General features: G+C 65.8%; 1 protein-coding gene across 3 annotated transcripts in view; it reads left to right on the top strand.

Annotated features, from left to right (window-relative positions):
• SHANK2 (SH3 and multiple ankyrin repeat domains 2) overlaps positions 1-15,167 on the top strand; it is a 170,773-nt gene that overhangs the window by 104,891 nt on the left and 50,715 nt on the right. For all 3 annotated transcript variants that reach the window (XM_054697436.1, XM_037517402.2, XM_037517401.2), the window contains one exon: positions 875-999. In XM_054697436.1, the coding sequence (XP_054553411.1) occupies positions 875-999 (125 nt within the window). The remainder of the gene's footprint in view (positions 1-874; positions 1,000-15,167) is intronic.

Raw genomic sequence — 15,167 nt, forward strand, 5'->3', positions numbered from 1 at the left:
CCCTGAACTTGGGGGCTTCCCTTGCAAAGCAAAACAAAATGGCATCGTCTCCCCAGGAAGGAGCATCTGTCCACCGCGTGTGTGGGTAAGCCACGTGCACGCTTCCCCGGGAGCCTCTGCCGGGCTGGGGTCCCACACCTGTGCCGGAGCGGCCCCACCGTGGGCGGCCTCCCCCGGGCCCCGGGCTAAGGCGGCCCCAGCAGCAAGCCGTCCAGGGCGAGGCAGGAGGATAAATCTGTCCCCGCGTGTGTGTCCATGACTGTGTGGGATCGCCCCTCCCCCGCCGAGGCCATTTTCATCCTCCCACCCACCGCCCCTGGCCGCTCACAGCCACCCGGGAAAGTCCACCGCTGGCCCGGAGTTCTGCTGGCAGCCGCGGGGGGCCCGGAAGCCGGGGCTCTCTCTGCCGAGGAGTGAGGGCCCACTCTGGTGGGCGCCGGCTGCCAGGTGTCCCGGGGAGCCATAAGCAGATTCCAAATCTGCGGCCGCCCACTGGGTCAGCGCTGCGCTGTCCATGCTCGGGCCGGACCCCCGGGTGCGAGTCTACGCGGATGTGGCTTGGCGAGTGGTTCTGTGCCGTGTTTCTGTCGCTCTGTGTGGTTATGGGGGGAACTTTTCCATTTTTAGAACTGAAAATGTTTAGTCACTGATGCTTTTAAAGAAAATGACAGGCGTGTAGACATGCACCGCGGCACGTTGTTCATGTTGTCAGCGGAGCCCAGAGCCAGGTGGGGGCCCCCACGTGCCGTCGGCCCCCGCCGGAGAGGCTGACTGTGCTGAGACGGGAGACGCGGGGCTCCGGGGCCCCGGGTGGGTCGGGCCGCCGACTCGGACGCCGCCGCCGGGTCTCTGACGAGGTGTCCTGTCTCCCCAGCGGATACGCCCATCGAGGAGTTCACGCCCACGCCGGCGTTCCCAGCCCTGCAGTACCTGGAGTCGGTGGACGAAGGCGGGGTGGCGTGGCAAGCCGGACTGAGGACCGGGGACTTCTTGATCGAGGTAGGGACAAGGCGGCGTTGGCCGCTTCGGCTGGGGGAGAGCGCTGACTCTTGGGCCGGGGCGGGCGGCGGCTCAGCACGGGCGCGCAGGCGGCGTGGGCGCAGGGCTGCGGTGTTGCCCACCGTGGGCGCCGTGTGCTGTGTCTGGCCACCTCTGAGGCCTTGCCTGCCGCTCTCTGAGCCGGGAAGGGCAAGCGGAGCTGTGCCTTGGTCCTGAAAGAAAGGGACAAAGGTGGTCGCCACGCAGCGCGGGGCCCGGGCCGGCCTCTGGGTGCTGTGGCTGTGATGGACGCCAGAAGGCACCGTGGCCCCCCGAGCCATGGGGGTGTGGCGCGGCGCTGTGGCTCTCGGGCGCGAGGGTTCATGGGTCTGCTCGTTGTGGCGACCAGCCCCTTGGGTGGCCGATGGCCTTCGAGCATGGCAGGAAGGGTGGCTGTTGGTCCAAAGCGGAGGCTTCAAGTCAGATGCGTCGAAGGCCGGCTCGGCCCAGGCGCGCGCCTTTTCTCTGGTGGCATCCACTGTGTGGGGACGTCCTGGCGCCGGCAGGCTGAGCTCCCTCCGTGACAGGTCTAGGTGTCACTTCTCGCCTTGTGGTGCAAAGGAATGTGTTACTCTGGGGTGCTCCTGAAAGTGGAGGACAGTTTCTGCCTTGCAAAAGCCGCTCGGAAAGGTCCCGTGGGCTCCGTGTCCTGGCCGGGGCTGACATTTCTTGGAGAGGCCTTGCAGGGCACTGGTCCGCTGTGGGCACTGGCGGGTAGGCGGAAGGCGTGGGCGTGCGCTGGTGGCAGGCCCTGCTCTCCGCACCCAGACGGGGCCCTTCAGAAAGGGGGGACCGCAGCCCCGGCCCCCGCCAGATGGCCACCCGAAGCCACCTCCCTCCCTGCGCCGAAGCTTCCAGGCTTTTTGTGAGTTGGGCTTTGGCTCCTGGCGGCCTTTTGTTCCGGACGGTTCAGGTGTTGAAAACCCAGAAGGAAAGACGCTGTGGGAGCAGGGAGGCAGCTAAGATGGAGAAGGTGCTTTAACTTACTCCAGGTGCCTGCGTTGGTCCCCTTTGATTTGCTGAGGGATGTACTGAAATGGTTGTTGTCCAATCAGAGCCTGGCTCGCGTGGAGAATGAGCCGATGTGGATTCCCGTCCATGTAAACTGTGGGGCGTGTTTCCAGGGTGATGGGGGACACGCGAGGTCTCGTGGGCTAACTGGAAGTGTAACCCCGTGAGGGTGCGGGGCCGGGTTGAATCATCTCCTGTAGGATGCGGCTGTGATGTAAGTCCTCTTCCTGTGTGTGCGCGTGTGTGCATGTGCGCGTGTGTGCGTGTGACAGAGGGAGAGGCTCCCAGGGATGACAGAGCTGTTGCTGCTTCTTGGGCTTAAATAATAAATGAGGGTTGCAGATGCAAAGGCACCCACCGCCGCTCAGCTGGCGACCGGGCCAGGCCGGACTGTCCGTGGGAGCGCGGCGCCGCTGGAGCATGCGGGCCTCCCCGCCACGCGGAGCCGCTGGGCCGCCGAGAAGGCTCAGCGGGCGGATTGGAGCCTCTGGGAGCACGGGGAGCGCAGAGTTTCTGCTTCTGTCTTCAAAACGCCTCTTTTGACACTGCTTTTAGCCTCTGCTCTACGCGCATGCACTGCCCCTGGAGAGCGGTTTCGTGCCGGCACCCTCTGAGCCTGGACCCTGGAGACGCTGGCTCCGGGCTGCCGGTTGGTGCTGCCGGCCCGGGGGCTGGCCCTGCACAGCCACGCCCGAGCGGCTGCTGGCGCGGGGTGCACCCTAGTGGGGGCGGGAGGCTGGACGCCAGCCTCGCTCTTCCCTGTTGGTTCCCAGGCTGCCTCGTGCGGCTCGGAGAGTCTCCTGTGGATGCTCGTGTTCGGAAGACCAGGCTCCAGCCCTTCCCGGCTGCGGGGCTCTGCCGATTCAGCCGCCTGCCCCTCTGGGGGGTCTGCGCCGAGGGCCCGAGCTTCTGTAAGGGCAGGGAAGGTGCTGACCTCGCAGGGGTCATCTGAGACACACTCACGTGGCTCAGGTGGATTTTCGTGTTGGGGAACACCATCCCTGGCGCCTTTGGGGCTGCTGAGCTGCGGGGGACACCCAGGGTCCTGGTGCGCAACCCACCCCTCGTCCCCACTCCCCACCCCCGCCGTGGCCGGCCTGCGTCCCTCCATTTGAGGGAACTCAAAATGCGTCCTGAGTTATTTTCTCCTTAAAAACGCATGCTGCAGCCTGCACTTGCGGACCACGCTTTGAACCAAGCTTTGCTCTTTAAGATTTCGGCACCTTCACGCTCCCTCTTGGGCTTGAAAGCTGTGGCCTGGCCTGGGTTCTCGCCAGATCCAGCCACACGGGGCTCTGCAGGGCTCTGGCTCTGGGCATTGGCCCCTGGAGAGCCCGTCTCCCGTGTCCTGCCTCCGCCTCGGGGGACTTGTGCTTCCGGTGTGTTCGTGGCGGGGTCTCTGCGGCGCTGCCTGTCTGCCTTCCGGGCGGGCACGGTGTGAGCTTAAGGGGTTGCGTGTGCTGGTGGGTGCCATAAATTCACCAGGGGTGGGGGCACTGGAACCAGGAGGCCCCACAGGCCCTGCGCTTCCCGGTGCCACCTCAGTGCCCCGGAATCTCCTGCATGGTGGTGACACCGGAGCTTTCCCACAAACTTTAGGAGGCAGAGGGAGTGGGGTCCCTCGGGGAGAGCCTTGTTCATAGAAAGCTGGACCCCGGGGGCAGGGACGGCACAGGACAGGAGTGTCTCAGACATTCCTCTCTGCATGGGCGTCGCAGGCGAGGGTGGGGACGCGCCAGCCAGCACTGCCGAAGCCCAGACCCCTTTGGGTGGCACAGGGAAGCCAGTTCAAGCTGGTTTTCATAATCAGGGCTTGTCAGAGTTGAAAGCTAAGTGTAGAATGCAAAGCGAAGAGGTAGAATGGCCTTCAGGCGTGGCTCGTTCAAGGCTTCATCTGCTGTTTCTTTGAGATTATCTTGGTTCAGCCTCCTCACCCCACAGGACGGGCTGCCTCGTGGATGGCAGTCTGACATGAGCGGCTAAGACACGGGAGGCTGGGAGGCTGCCTGGGTGTCCTGCAAGGACTCTGGGTGGCTGCTGGCCTCGTCCAGGGGATGCCACTGGGGATCAGCCTCACCCGAGACCACCCCACAGCGGAGAGACGGCTGCTGGCCCGCGGGACGTGTTCACTCAGGAGGCAGGCGTGTGGCTGCCTCAGCGTGGCTGCCGAGGGCCTGCGGGCGCGAGCGTGTGGACAGCAGCCTCCTGGTGTCGTCGGCATCCTGGACGCCTCAACACAGCGCCTGGTCCCGGCGACGCAGGCCCTCCTGGTGCCCCACGTTAAGCACAGACTGTTCTCCATTTGAAAACCTAAGTTTTGTTTCGTGTATCACTTTCGTGAATTCAGACGTCCTGTGTCCCAAGAACAGCTCGTGGTGTAACTAAACCGCGAACATCAAGGGGGCAGCCAGCCTCAGCGGTGACAGGCCCCGAGGCCCTTATCGCTAGTGACCCAGGGTGCGTCCGCCAGGCCCTGCCCCGTCCCCCCCACAACAGTTCTACGTAGTAACATGTTGCTGCGCCCACTTTACAGATAAGGAAACTGAGGCACAGCGGGGTTGGTCCCTGCCCACATCACGAGCGGGAGGCGGAGAACCTCGGTTGTGACACAGGCTGACCCCTCAGCCCGAGAGCAGGGGACACGTTGGCCTCGACGAGCTGGCAGTTGTATTTCCAAGTCGGCCGCCTCCCTGACCGTGCCCGCCGCTGCTGACAACGCGCCGGGTCGTGACGAGGAAGGACAAATCGCCGCAAACTGGCCGGCCCAGTGGTCTCACAGCTGAGAACTGTCCGGGGGGTGAGCCACGGTGGGCGGAGGCCGGTGTCCTGGGGCCACCAGGGAGGGTTTTGGGGACACAGCGCGCCGTGGGGGACCCGTGAGAAAGCCTTTGAGAAGTGTGTGCGAGCCAGAGGGAAGGGGCGGTGCCCGCCTCACAGCGAGAGGGAAGGAGCTGCAGGGGGGACGTCGGCAAGGCGCGTCGGGGCGGCAGAGGCCGGGGAGGGCCGCTCCCAGCAGACGGCCTCCCAGAGCAGAGCCCGCGGGGCTCGCACCGAGCCCGGTTTCTGAGGGTGAGAGCGGGAGGGAGAAAGGTCAGCGGGATTAAGGGGCGCGGTTGGGAAAAATCACGCCAGGCCAGGGTTGCCGGTGCCCGGGCACGGTTGGCGAGGAGAAGGCAGCACCGACGTGTCCCCTACAGGACGCCTCCCCCAGAGCAGGCCGGGGGGAGAGGGGTGCGGACCTCGGCGGAGGGACGCGCGTGTGTTTATTTCTCCGATTTTTCTGTTTCTCGCGTTGCCTGGAATGACGGCGCAGGGGGCAGGAGCTCACGTCAGGAGGAAGCACCTCGCAGGGGGCGCGGCCGCCGCCACCGTGGGCCTCGCGGCTCGCTCGCTCGGGCACTCGGACGCGCTCCTGGGCGCCGGGCGCCTTCCTGGCGTGGCTTGGGGCTCTGGCGCCGCACCGGGGGCTCCCGTGGCTTTTGTGGTGGTTTTCTTAGCCCTGAAGTGGCCCGTCTCGTCTCGGTGTTAATTTCCCTGAACAGGTTTCCCTTGTAATTAAAGCAGGAGCCGTGTCCTTCATCCGCGAAGAGCGATCCTTGAGCGCTGATTGCTCTTTGCTGGTGTTAAACACTCGCGCTGGGGATGGCCCGGAACCACTAATCATCTTGGTCTGCGCCGCCACGCACAGGGTGCCCTGGGGTTTTCCGTGGAGACCACTGAGCGCTGTGTAAAATGTCCCTCGGGGTCGGCGCCTGCGCCGTCGGGCGGCCTGGAAAGATGAACACCTGCCGCAAGGCAGTGGCCTTGGCCGGCTTCAGAAACAAGTGTGGCCACGGGAGGGAGGGGCGGAGGAGCTGGGCCCCTCCTGAGGTCGCCCTCCAGCCCCACCTGCTTCCCACCTCAGTGTCCCCGTCAGCAAGACGGGCGGTTGCGGAATTAACGGGCGCAGGAGTCTGTGCTGCCGAGCCCCGGGCGGGGGCTGCTGGTGGCACCTGTCCTGGGAGGAGCAGGCAGAGGGTCAGCGGCCCCAGACACAGAGCTGGCCATCAGGGCCTCGTCCTGTCCTTCGTCACCATGGGTGACTGGCTTCCAGGAGAGGAAGCCAACGGCTGCCAGTCAACAGGCCAGAGCGGATGTCCGAGCCGAGGCGATGGCAGGTGGTCCTCACCAGCGTGGAGCGTCGGCACCGCCACGCCATGGGCTCTCCGCCCCCGGGGGCTCCGGCCATGGCTCCCCCCGTGCCTGTCTGGCCGAGTGGGCGCCGCCCCGCCCCAGCCGGGAGCCCTGGCAGGCGCACCTCCGCGCTTGGCTTGAGCCTCTGCTCCTGGGGCACTCGCTGCCTTGCTCGCTTCTCTTTTGGCACGGGCCTGGCTTTTAGGTAATCTTGGAATTTCTATTTGTGATTCCCCTGCGGCCTTCTGGCGACAAATCCCAGGGCCGAGCCAGAACCCTGTCGGGCTTCCCGGTGCCAGCCTCCCGGGTCCAGCAAGCAGCTCGGCCACCCCGCGCGGCTCGCCTTCCTCTCCTGCCTTTCAGGAACATGCGAGATGCGCCATCCACCTGCCGGGTGGCCCACACGGCCCCCTGGGAACCCCGCCCTGCCCCCAGTTCTCCATCTCCTATTTGAGCTAAGTGGCAGACCAGAGGCCGGCAGAGGTCTGCAGAGCCAGGACGACCGGCAAGTCCTGCCCTCGGGTCACGTCATACTTGGCTGTCGAGGTTTGTTGTTTCACGTCTAAGACCAGCAGGACGCGGTGGCCATGCCGGCTCCTGCCGAGTGCGGAGAGCCCTTCCGTTTTGAAGCTCACGGCTTCTCCCTGGGCCAGGAGGTGAGGGAGAGACCGGGCCCTCGAGCAGCTTCCCGCTCCGACTCCTCCACGCCAGGGGCCCTGAGGAGCTCAGGCCGTGGCCCTCAGCCCTCCCCGCCCAGCCTTTGCTGAGGTCCAAGCCTCCAGCCAACTTTGCAGTGATGGTTGAAAACATGCCATTAGCAGCAATATAAGACAGCACAGAGAGCCCCGCTGGTGTGTGTGTGTGTTTGCTTGTTTGTTTGCCTTTAGACGATGCCAGTGCCCACGGCAAACTGCTGTCACCAGAGTCTCGACCTGTGAGGCTCGTGGCACTGTGGCCTCTGCTCCCTGGGCCTCAGCGTTGGAGTCTCTTCTCTCTGGGTCACACAGCTTGGGGTCTCTGTTCTCTATGGCTCACAGCATTGGGGTCCCATAGCATTGGGGTCTCTGCTCTCTAAGCCACCCTCCTGGTGTTGCTTGCCAGGTCTCAGGCATTGGGGTCTCTCCTCTGCAGATCTCATTGGGGGTCTCTCCCTCTGGAGCTCTGGAAGGCCACTGGCCCTGGGAGGCTGCGGTCCTTCCTGCCCCGCTGCCCCGGCCCTCCTGCGCCCAGGGGTGTTCCCTTTGTCCTCTGTGTTGACTGGGAACAGGTGGTCCAGGCTGAGGAACAGCCCAGGAATCCTGCTGGGACAGTGGATGCAGGCGGTTTAGCGATTGCAAATCTGAAGTCTTGGCTCGTTCATTTTGGGGTTCTAATTTGAAGCATCAGTGATTTCAATTTCAAGCTAAAAAAAGATTCAGAATCACTTCAGGGGACCATGGCTGCTGTGCTCAAGGCTCCGTGGGACTGGCAGATGGCAGTGCGCTGGGCCGAGAGAGGAAAGACACGGTCAAGGGCAGGGCTGGCCAGTGCGGCCAGGCCTGAATCCAGGCTCTGCCTCCCCTTAAGCACGTGAGCCCAGGCGACTCCCTCCCTCACCTCCTGGCCTCAGTTTCTTAAGCTGTAAATAAAATTTCACGTGTGTGAAGCATGCGCTGGGGTCCGCGGCAGACGAGCAGCCAGCAGCCGAGAGCAGCTGTACACGTCGTTTCTGCACCTTCATTCACTCATTTCTCAGCAGCCACTGGGTGCCCACCAGGTGCTGAACTGGGGTGTGCTGTGGAGGAAAGACGTGAATCAGACACACTTCCTTGGGGAACACATAGAGAGGGAGGGAGGGGGAGCAGAGAATGTTGACGGCCCCTAGATAAATCAGCAAAAGGGCTTCAGAGAGATGGTGTTGGCACCACATTTTGATGAGTAAGTGGGTTCCTGTAGGCAGAACTGAGGAGGGAGGGCTCCAGGGAAAGCCTCGGAGCCCAGGGACATTCCAGGTGGGTTTGCGAAGTGACTGGAGGCTGTGGCTCTGGGGTGACTGGGCCTGGTGGGGGGAGGGAGGCCTAGAATACCATGGCAAGTAGGTGCAACTCTGGCTGGTCAGCAGAGAGGCCGATACCAGGAAGGCGCTGAATAGCTCCAGGGAGCGGAACCCCCGGTGTGCGGGAGCTCTCCAGGGTGCTGAACCTGTCTAGGGCGCTCTCCGGGGTGCTGAACCTCGCTAGGGCGCTCTCCGGGGTGCTGAACTGAGAGCTGGGAGAAGGCGCCTGGCTCATTCCCCCACCTCCCTCCTCTCTGCCCCGGGTCCTGGGCCTCCTGGGCACGCAGCTCGCACTCAGCGAGGGTGCTGCTCCGCTTGGTGGAGAAAGCTCTTCTGTGAAGACGTGCGGGGACCCGTGTGATGGAGCATCCCTGCGGCCTGTGCTCTGAGTCTGCCCTCTAGTTCATCACTGCAGTCTCGGGTCAGATGCCACCTCCTTGCAGAGCCCCCAGCGCCTGCTGGTTGCCCCGACTCTGACACTAGCTCCGCTTCCTCGCCACCTCCTCTTGTCACAGGGCGGGGATTGCCTGACTTCCTCCACTCGGGAGAGGCCCGCTCCCTGCAGGCCAGTGTGCCGAGCTGCCACCGCTGTGTGTTCAGTGCACACACAGCCCAATACACAACAGAGGCTCCAAAACTTGTGTTCATTGATGGACGCGCCTGGAAACAGGTGTTTCCGTTCCATTTTTTCAGGTAATGAAACGAGAGATTAGGTAGCCTGCCCGGGTGACCTGAATCCAGGCTGACTCTGAGCCTTGGTGGGTCTGATGCCCTGGTCAGGCCTGAGTCACTGAGGGGTAGTCTTACAACCACCTTCCTCAACCCTACGAGGAGGACGGCTGGAGACCCAGGCTATGGCTGTGTGGGGCGAGGTCAGCAGGAGGCACAGAGCTCTCTGATGGCCTATTCATTCCCCTCAAAGGAGTCCCCCTGGGCCCTCTCCACCTCCCCTCCCCCCCTCCTCCCACTCACCCGCCTCCCAGTGAGCCCAGCAGGATCTCGTTAGCATTGATTTGTCTCTGTCTGCGGTGCCCTTTTGTGGGGAGTTTCATGATACAAGCGGTTAGGTTGGCAAATGAACTGAAGGACGGCCTCGTGCTAAATGCCCTGTAGGATCTTCTAATTGATGGCGTTTGTCAGTGCTGGGAAGCGGGGAGTGTGCCTGCCGAGGAGGAGAGTGGAAGCCAGGCGGGTGGGGGAGGGGATGTGGAAGGCCACGGTCACTGTGACACCGACGGCCCAAGATTGGGCCTCCCTTTGTGGCCATAAGACTGCCCCCCAACTCTGCCCTCCTCCCGGGAGCTCAGGTCTCGTGTCGCTCATCCATGGTGGCAACTCCGGGCTCAGCCTCTGAGCTGGGGAGTCCTGGAGATGAGCGGGTCCTGCCCTTGAGGGGCCATGTGGGCTGTGAGGAGGCCCTTAAACAAACTCTGTGCATCAGAACTCAAGTTGGGACACACAGGGAGGAGCAGGTTGTCCGGACACGCTCGGCCCTCAGGACACAGACAGGCCTTGGCCCTGACCCTGGCCTTGCTGCCTCCTCACTGCCAACACTTGTCCAGGCAGTTCGCTCTCCCACCTCCACTTGGCGGGTCCTGCTCACCCTCGTGCTCAGGAGCCCCGCCTCGGGCGCCCTCTCAGAGTCCCTGCAGTGCCTGCTCGCTGCCCCGCCTGTCCTGGGAGCTGCCTACGGGGAGCCAACCGCTCCAGGCCTAAAGGCTTGTCAGTGTTTGCTGAGGGATGGAGGCGCCATGCGGGGGGCACAGCCTGGGGCAAGACCGGAGGCAGGCACTTGCAGGGGTGTGTGGGGGACACCAGGAAGGGGCCAGGCCAGGGAGGGCCCGAATGCAGCACTGACCCAGAGCTGCACTCAGACCACAGAGCCGCGGTGGAAGAGGGTCACCTCCCGAGCGCTCCATGTGCGGGCGCTGGTTTGGGGGCTTCAGGGCCACGCACAGGATGCTCCCATCCGCTCTTCTCTGCTCAAGAAGGCCGAGGCACAGAGAGGGTCTGGGCCAGAGTCCACCTGTGAGCTCCCCACCGTGAGCTTCCAGTGGAAGAGTAAAGGGGAGACCCAGGGGGTGCAGGGCTGGGCTGCCTCGTGTCGCACACCTGCCAGAGCCGGGAGGTCAGCCCCGCGGCAGCGTCCACTTTGTAGGTGAGGGAGCCAAGGCACCTCCCCAAGCTCGCACGGTTCTCAGGGTGGGGATGGGGCTTGAACCCAGAGCCCAGCCTCTCCAGGGCGGGCCTGTGAGCCGGCTGGATGCCTCCCTGGGGGTGGCCGAAGAGTTCAGGGCTCCAGCAGAGGCGCAGACCAAGCAGACTCAGTCCCGAGAAGGTGAGCGTCATAACCGAGTGAAGGATCCCCGAGGGGCTTCCAGGAGGAGGTGAGAACAGGGTCTTCCACCCTCAAGAGGAGCCCGCTAAGGAAGGGAGAAATGCAGGGGACCTGCTTGTCAGGGTTCCCCGACTGTGTTACTGCAAACTTTTGTATAATTCACGGAACTCAGTCCCGACGGCCGTGTGACTGAAAATCCCAGAGGGGCCGGACTCAGGTCTAGCTGGATCCAGGTGCTCAGCAGCGTCTCCAGGCTCTCGCTCGCCTCTCAGCTCTGGTTTCCCTCTGGGCCTCGTTCTTGATCAGCTTCTCCCCATGAATGTGGTGGACACAGTCTCCACCAGCTGAGGTTGCCTGAGACAGCCCCAGGGCGGGGACTGTGTGGGTGACGGCTCCCTAGACTGCTGTCTCGGGGGTTGGCGTGCAGGGCGAGCAGGGGCCAATTCCTGCCTGGCTGAGCTCGTGGTGCATGCTCTCCACGCGCCGGCCCCCAGCCCTGGCCTGCACGCGGGACTCGGCTCTGTGGGGAACAGGTTCTCCGCTTCCCAGAGGCCCTGCAGCAAGCTGGGGCCCGGGGGCCCCGAGTTTATTCTCTGCGGAGCACCCCAATCTGGCCCTAAGGCCAGGCCAGGCATGTGGCCGTCTGGCGCCATGTGAGGCCCTGGGGCCCCTTCCTCACCGCCCACCGGCTTGGCGGCGTGTCCTTCGTGTCCAGCAGCGCCTCTCTCTGCTCCCAGGAGACTCCACTCGGCCTCACTGCGCAGAGGAAGCTTCTGGGGCGCTGACTCAGCAGCGGAGGCCACAGGGGCTCGGCCTGCCTGCCGCGGGACCTTCCGTCTGGGCCTCAGCGGCTCCCTTAGACTTGAACAGAAACTAGTGAGGGGTCTGGGAACCCAGACGGCGGCCCCAGTCTCCGCTCTGCAGTTGCGGGGAGCACGGGGTGACGCTTCGCTGCTCGTGGCGTGTGGAAGGCCTTGTGGCCGCCCGCCCAGCCACCCTTGTCCACTCCCTCAGCCCGTGGCTGGGCGGGCATGTGGTGTGTCCTTCCCTCCCACCCCGCCTTTCACCCGCCGAGGGGGGTCTCTCCCGGCAGGGCGTCTTCTGTGCTGCAGATTCCAGAGGAGGCGGAGACGCAGCCAGGACCAGAGACTTGGAGAAAAGGCGCTTGGGCAGAGCGGGCGGGGGCGGGTGGGCCGAGGCCAGGCTGCAGAGAAAAGGGGCTGCGTGGCCACGGCCTCGGGAGGTGCTGCACCACGACGCCGGCGCTCCGGTCGCCTCCTGTGAGCAGCTGGAGAGGCCACCCAAGACTGGACGCTCCTCCCGCTGTCCACCGTGTCTGGGCTTGCAGGTTCTTGAGAGTCACTCTCGGCGTGGCCTGGCCACCTGGGATCGCGGCTTGTGCTGGGTTCCGTTTCTACAGGCTCGTCTGTGATGTGGGGCCGGTGACTGGGGACATGGCCCCGGGGGGACAGGGCGCCCGGCCTGCTCTTCATCCCTGCCCCCCGCCCCTGGGCGCCGCCACCTCTTCCTGGCGGAGGCGAGACGGGACGCCTGAGCCAGCAGTGAGCGGCCCGACGGGGGCTGGAGCCGCCCTTGTCCTCAACCGCGGCCGCCGGGGCCCGCAGGGCAGGGATGCTGCCCCCCACCCCCCGTCTGCCGGGCTGTCTGTTGGGGGACACGCTGTTCGTTGTCGCGGACTTCCCAGGAGGGTTCATGAGCCTCCCGCACGCGGCGGGCTGGGCTGGCGCTGATGTTCCGGGAGCAGGCGGTGCATGCACAGCCCCACCCGCCCGCGGCCCCGCCCTGCCCACCCCGGCTGCTCCTGCCTGTGCGCCCCCCGTGCCGGGCTGGGGGCACCTCCACCGGGGTCCCCTTCCTCATCCTGCTGTGTCTCGCGGGGCGGGGCCTGGGCTCCGGTCTGTGGGGAGAATGAACCACGGAGCCTGCCCGGGGAGGGGAGCCCCTGGGTTCTGACCCTGCCCTGGGAAGCCTGGGGGAGAAGCCCCAGGAGCTGGGGTGAAAGGACGGGGGTGTGTTTCTCGGGAACAGCCGCGGCCGGGGAGGTCGTGGAGCCACGAGGAGCCGGCCGCGCGGCCGTGGGGGGAGCTCGGGGCCCGGAGCCGCACGTGGCGGTCGGGAAAGAGGGTCGGTTTCTCGTGCCGTGCTTTGCCGAAGTTGGCATCGTTGCTCCTTTGGAAAAAGCAGCGTCTCGCCTTTCTGAGACTTTCGGACAAGAAGGCGTCGCCGTCAGGCCTTGGGGCGGCCACGGCCCGTTTCTTTAGCCGCGACACGGGACAGCCCTGCCCGCGCCCGTCCAGTCTGTGCGCAGCCGCCCTGGGTGGGGGGTCGAGCCCCGCCTTCAAGGTGGACCCTATGGTCCGGCGCCGGGGTGAGTGGGGAGCTGCGTCCACCCCGCCTGCCCCCTCTTGCTCACAGCCGTGCCCGGTGTGCCTGGTGTCCGTGCCCTGCCCTGGGTGCTCCTCCCGGACGGGGCCCTCTGAGAGCAGAGGCCTCTTTCCTGCCCACCTGCGTCAGCGGCGCGGCCCAGAGTGGGCTCCCGACCCGCCCTCGTCGTGTGAGCAGAAGCCGGAGGCGGGGCGGAGGGCCCTGGGGGCGCAGTGGCTCCCCACTCCGGGCGGCCTGGTGGGCTGCAGCGCCGCGGCCGCAGTGTCGCTCGCCCGGGGGGGTTGGCGGAGGGGCCACCGCGCGTCCCTGCCCTGGACTCTGCAGGACCAATGGCGTGTGACGGTCTGCACGGCGCACGCCACTGCGATAACCAGGTACCAGAGGACATGGGCGCGGGGTGACCAGAGGATGCACCCCTTCTCTCCCGCCCCTGCCCCGTCGGCTCCGTGCTCCCCAGTCAGGCTCCAGCCTCAGCTCCGGGGAAGCCTTCCTCTCGGGCCCTGGGTGTGGGCGCTGGGGCCGCCGTAACGCGTGACCACGCACGGGCCCTCCGGCACAGCACTCGTGCGTTCTCCCGCAGCCTGACACCCAGAATCCCAGGAGGGGCTACAGGGCCTGGCCCCCCCGAGGCACAGGCGAGGGTCCCTCCTGCCTCGTCCAGCTCCTTAGGGCTCCCCGGCGCCCCCAGCCTCTGCACCTTCTTCCATGGCCTCGGCCTCTGCGTGTGTCCCCTCCCGCTGCCTCTCCCTCAGGACGCTGCCGTGGGGGTGAGGGCCACGGGGAGCCAGGGGGTCTCCCCGCCAGGTGCTTCCTTCCAGAGGCCAGCAGGCCCGGGTGCCGGATGTGGGATGGGGCTTTCGGGGTCCCCGTGCGCCCCCTGGTGTCTTTCAGGCTGGGCTGCTCCCTTCTGGTCACTTACCCCGGCCCGAGGAGAGACCAAGGCCACCCTGCGGGCCCTTTGCGCCTACCCTGAGGATCCACCCCCAGGGCTTCGGCCTCCTGCCCTCCGAGCCTTGTGGGAATCAACTTCCAGGGAGCCAGTCCCCTCTGGACGGCCCGGGGCCCTTCATCCCGGAGCCGGCCGTTGCCTGGACGCACCCTCGGGTCCCAGGCACAGAGGCCTCGAGGGGCCAGTGGGGAGCTGGCCGGTGCCCTCATCCTGTTCCAGCGGAGCTAGGGTCTCCGTCCACTCAGGCTGCGCTGACCAACCCGGACTCCTCAGGCCGCGATGACCACTCGCAGCTCCTGAGGCCGCGCCTCACCCGGCAGCGGGCGGGAGCCTCTGGGGTCCTCTCAGGAGGCCAACCCCATTCGCAGGGCGCCCTCGGGATGCTGCACCTCCTGACGCGGCCCCTCGGCGGGCATCAGCCTGTGGCCTGGAGGGGGGAGGACACGTCCATCCCCCTCAGTCAGTAACGGTCCTGCTGGGAGCCTCCCCAGCGCTGTGCTGGCCGGCGTCCGGGTTTATTCTGCCACAAGAAGCTCGAAGCCACCAAAGTAGCAAGGGCCGGGTTGACTCCCCGGAACTCCGGAGAGTGAGTGACCGGCCCCTGTCCTCAGCCCCCGGACGCAGTCCTTGCGTCAGGAAGAGGGTGGGGCAGGGGGGCAAGCTGGCTGTACCCCTCCGTGTCCTTGCCTTTCCGTCGGGCAGCGGGGCGTGTGGGGGCGGGTGCTGGCCGGGCTCAGGGGCTCGGCCTGGTATTCGGGGCCCGGCCACCGTGGTCTCTGCTGCAGCCTCACCCCTGCCAGCCAGCCCCCCGCCCGGCACCACGGCGATGCTGTGGACTTGGCAGATTATGGGATCAACCCCTTTGCAAAGAAATTAACCCCAAATTGCCGCGGGCTTCACTCAAAGCCACTGTGGGCTGCTGGCCGCCCCCAGGGGCCCCCCTGTGACCTCGGGCTGGGCAGGGAGTGTCACCTGGGAGGGCGACGCACCCACCAGCCCTGGGCACCCTGGGTGGCCCCCAGGCCTCAGGCAGGACTCGGCTGGGCGGCTCCAGGCCCCACCTGCTGAGCAGCAGCCCCTGGGGTACCCTGGATTTACGGGTACGGGGGAGGGAATGTGGGGCCAGGGTCTGGGGTGCAGGTGCCCTGTCTTCCTCCTTCCTGGCCCCTGTGCCGGGCCGGCCTGCCTGCCAAGCGCGCCTCCCCGGGGCCTCTGCA

This window comes from Talpa occidentalis, unplaced genomic scaffold (genome assembly GCF_014898055.3).
Source record: "Talpa occidentalis isolate TD23 unplaced genomic scaffold, MPIMG_talOcc4v2.1 talOcc4.17, whole genome shotgun sequence".
NCBI lineage: Eukaryota > Metazoa > Chordata > Mammalia > Eulipotyphla > Talpidae > Talpa > Talpa occidentalis.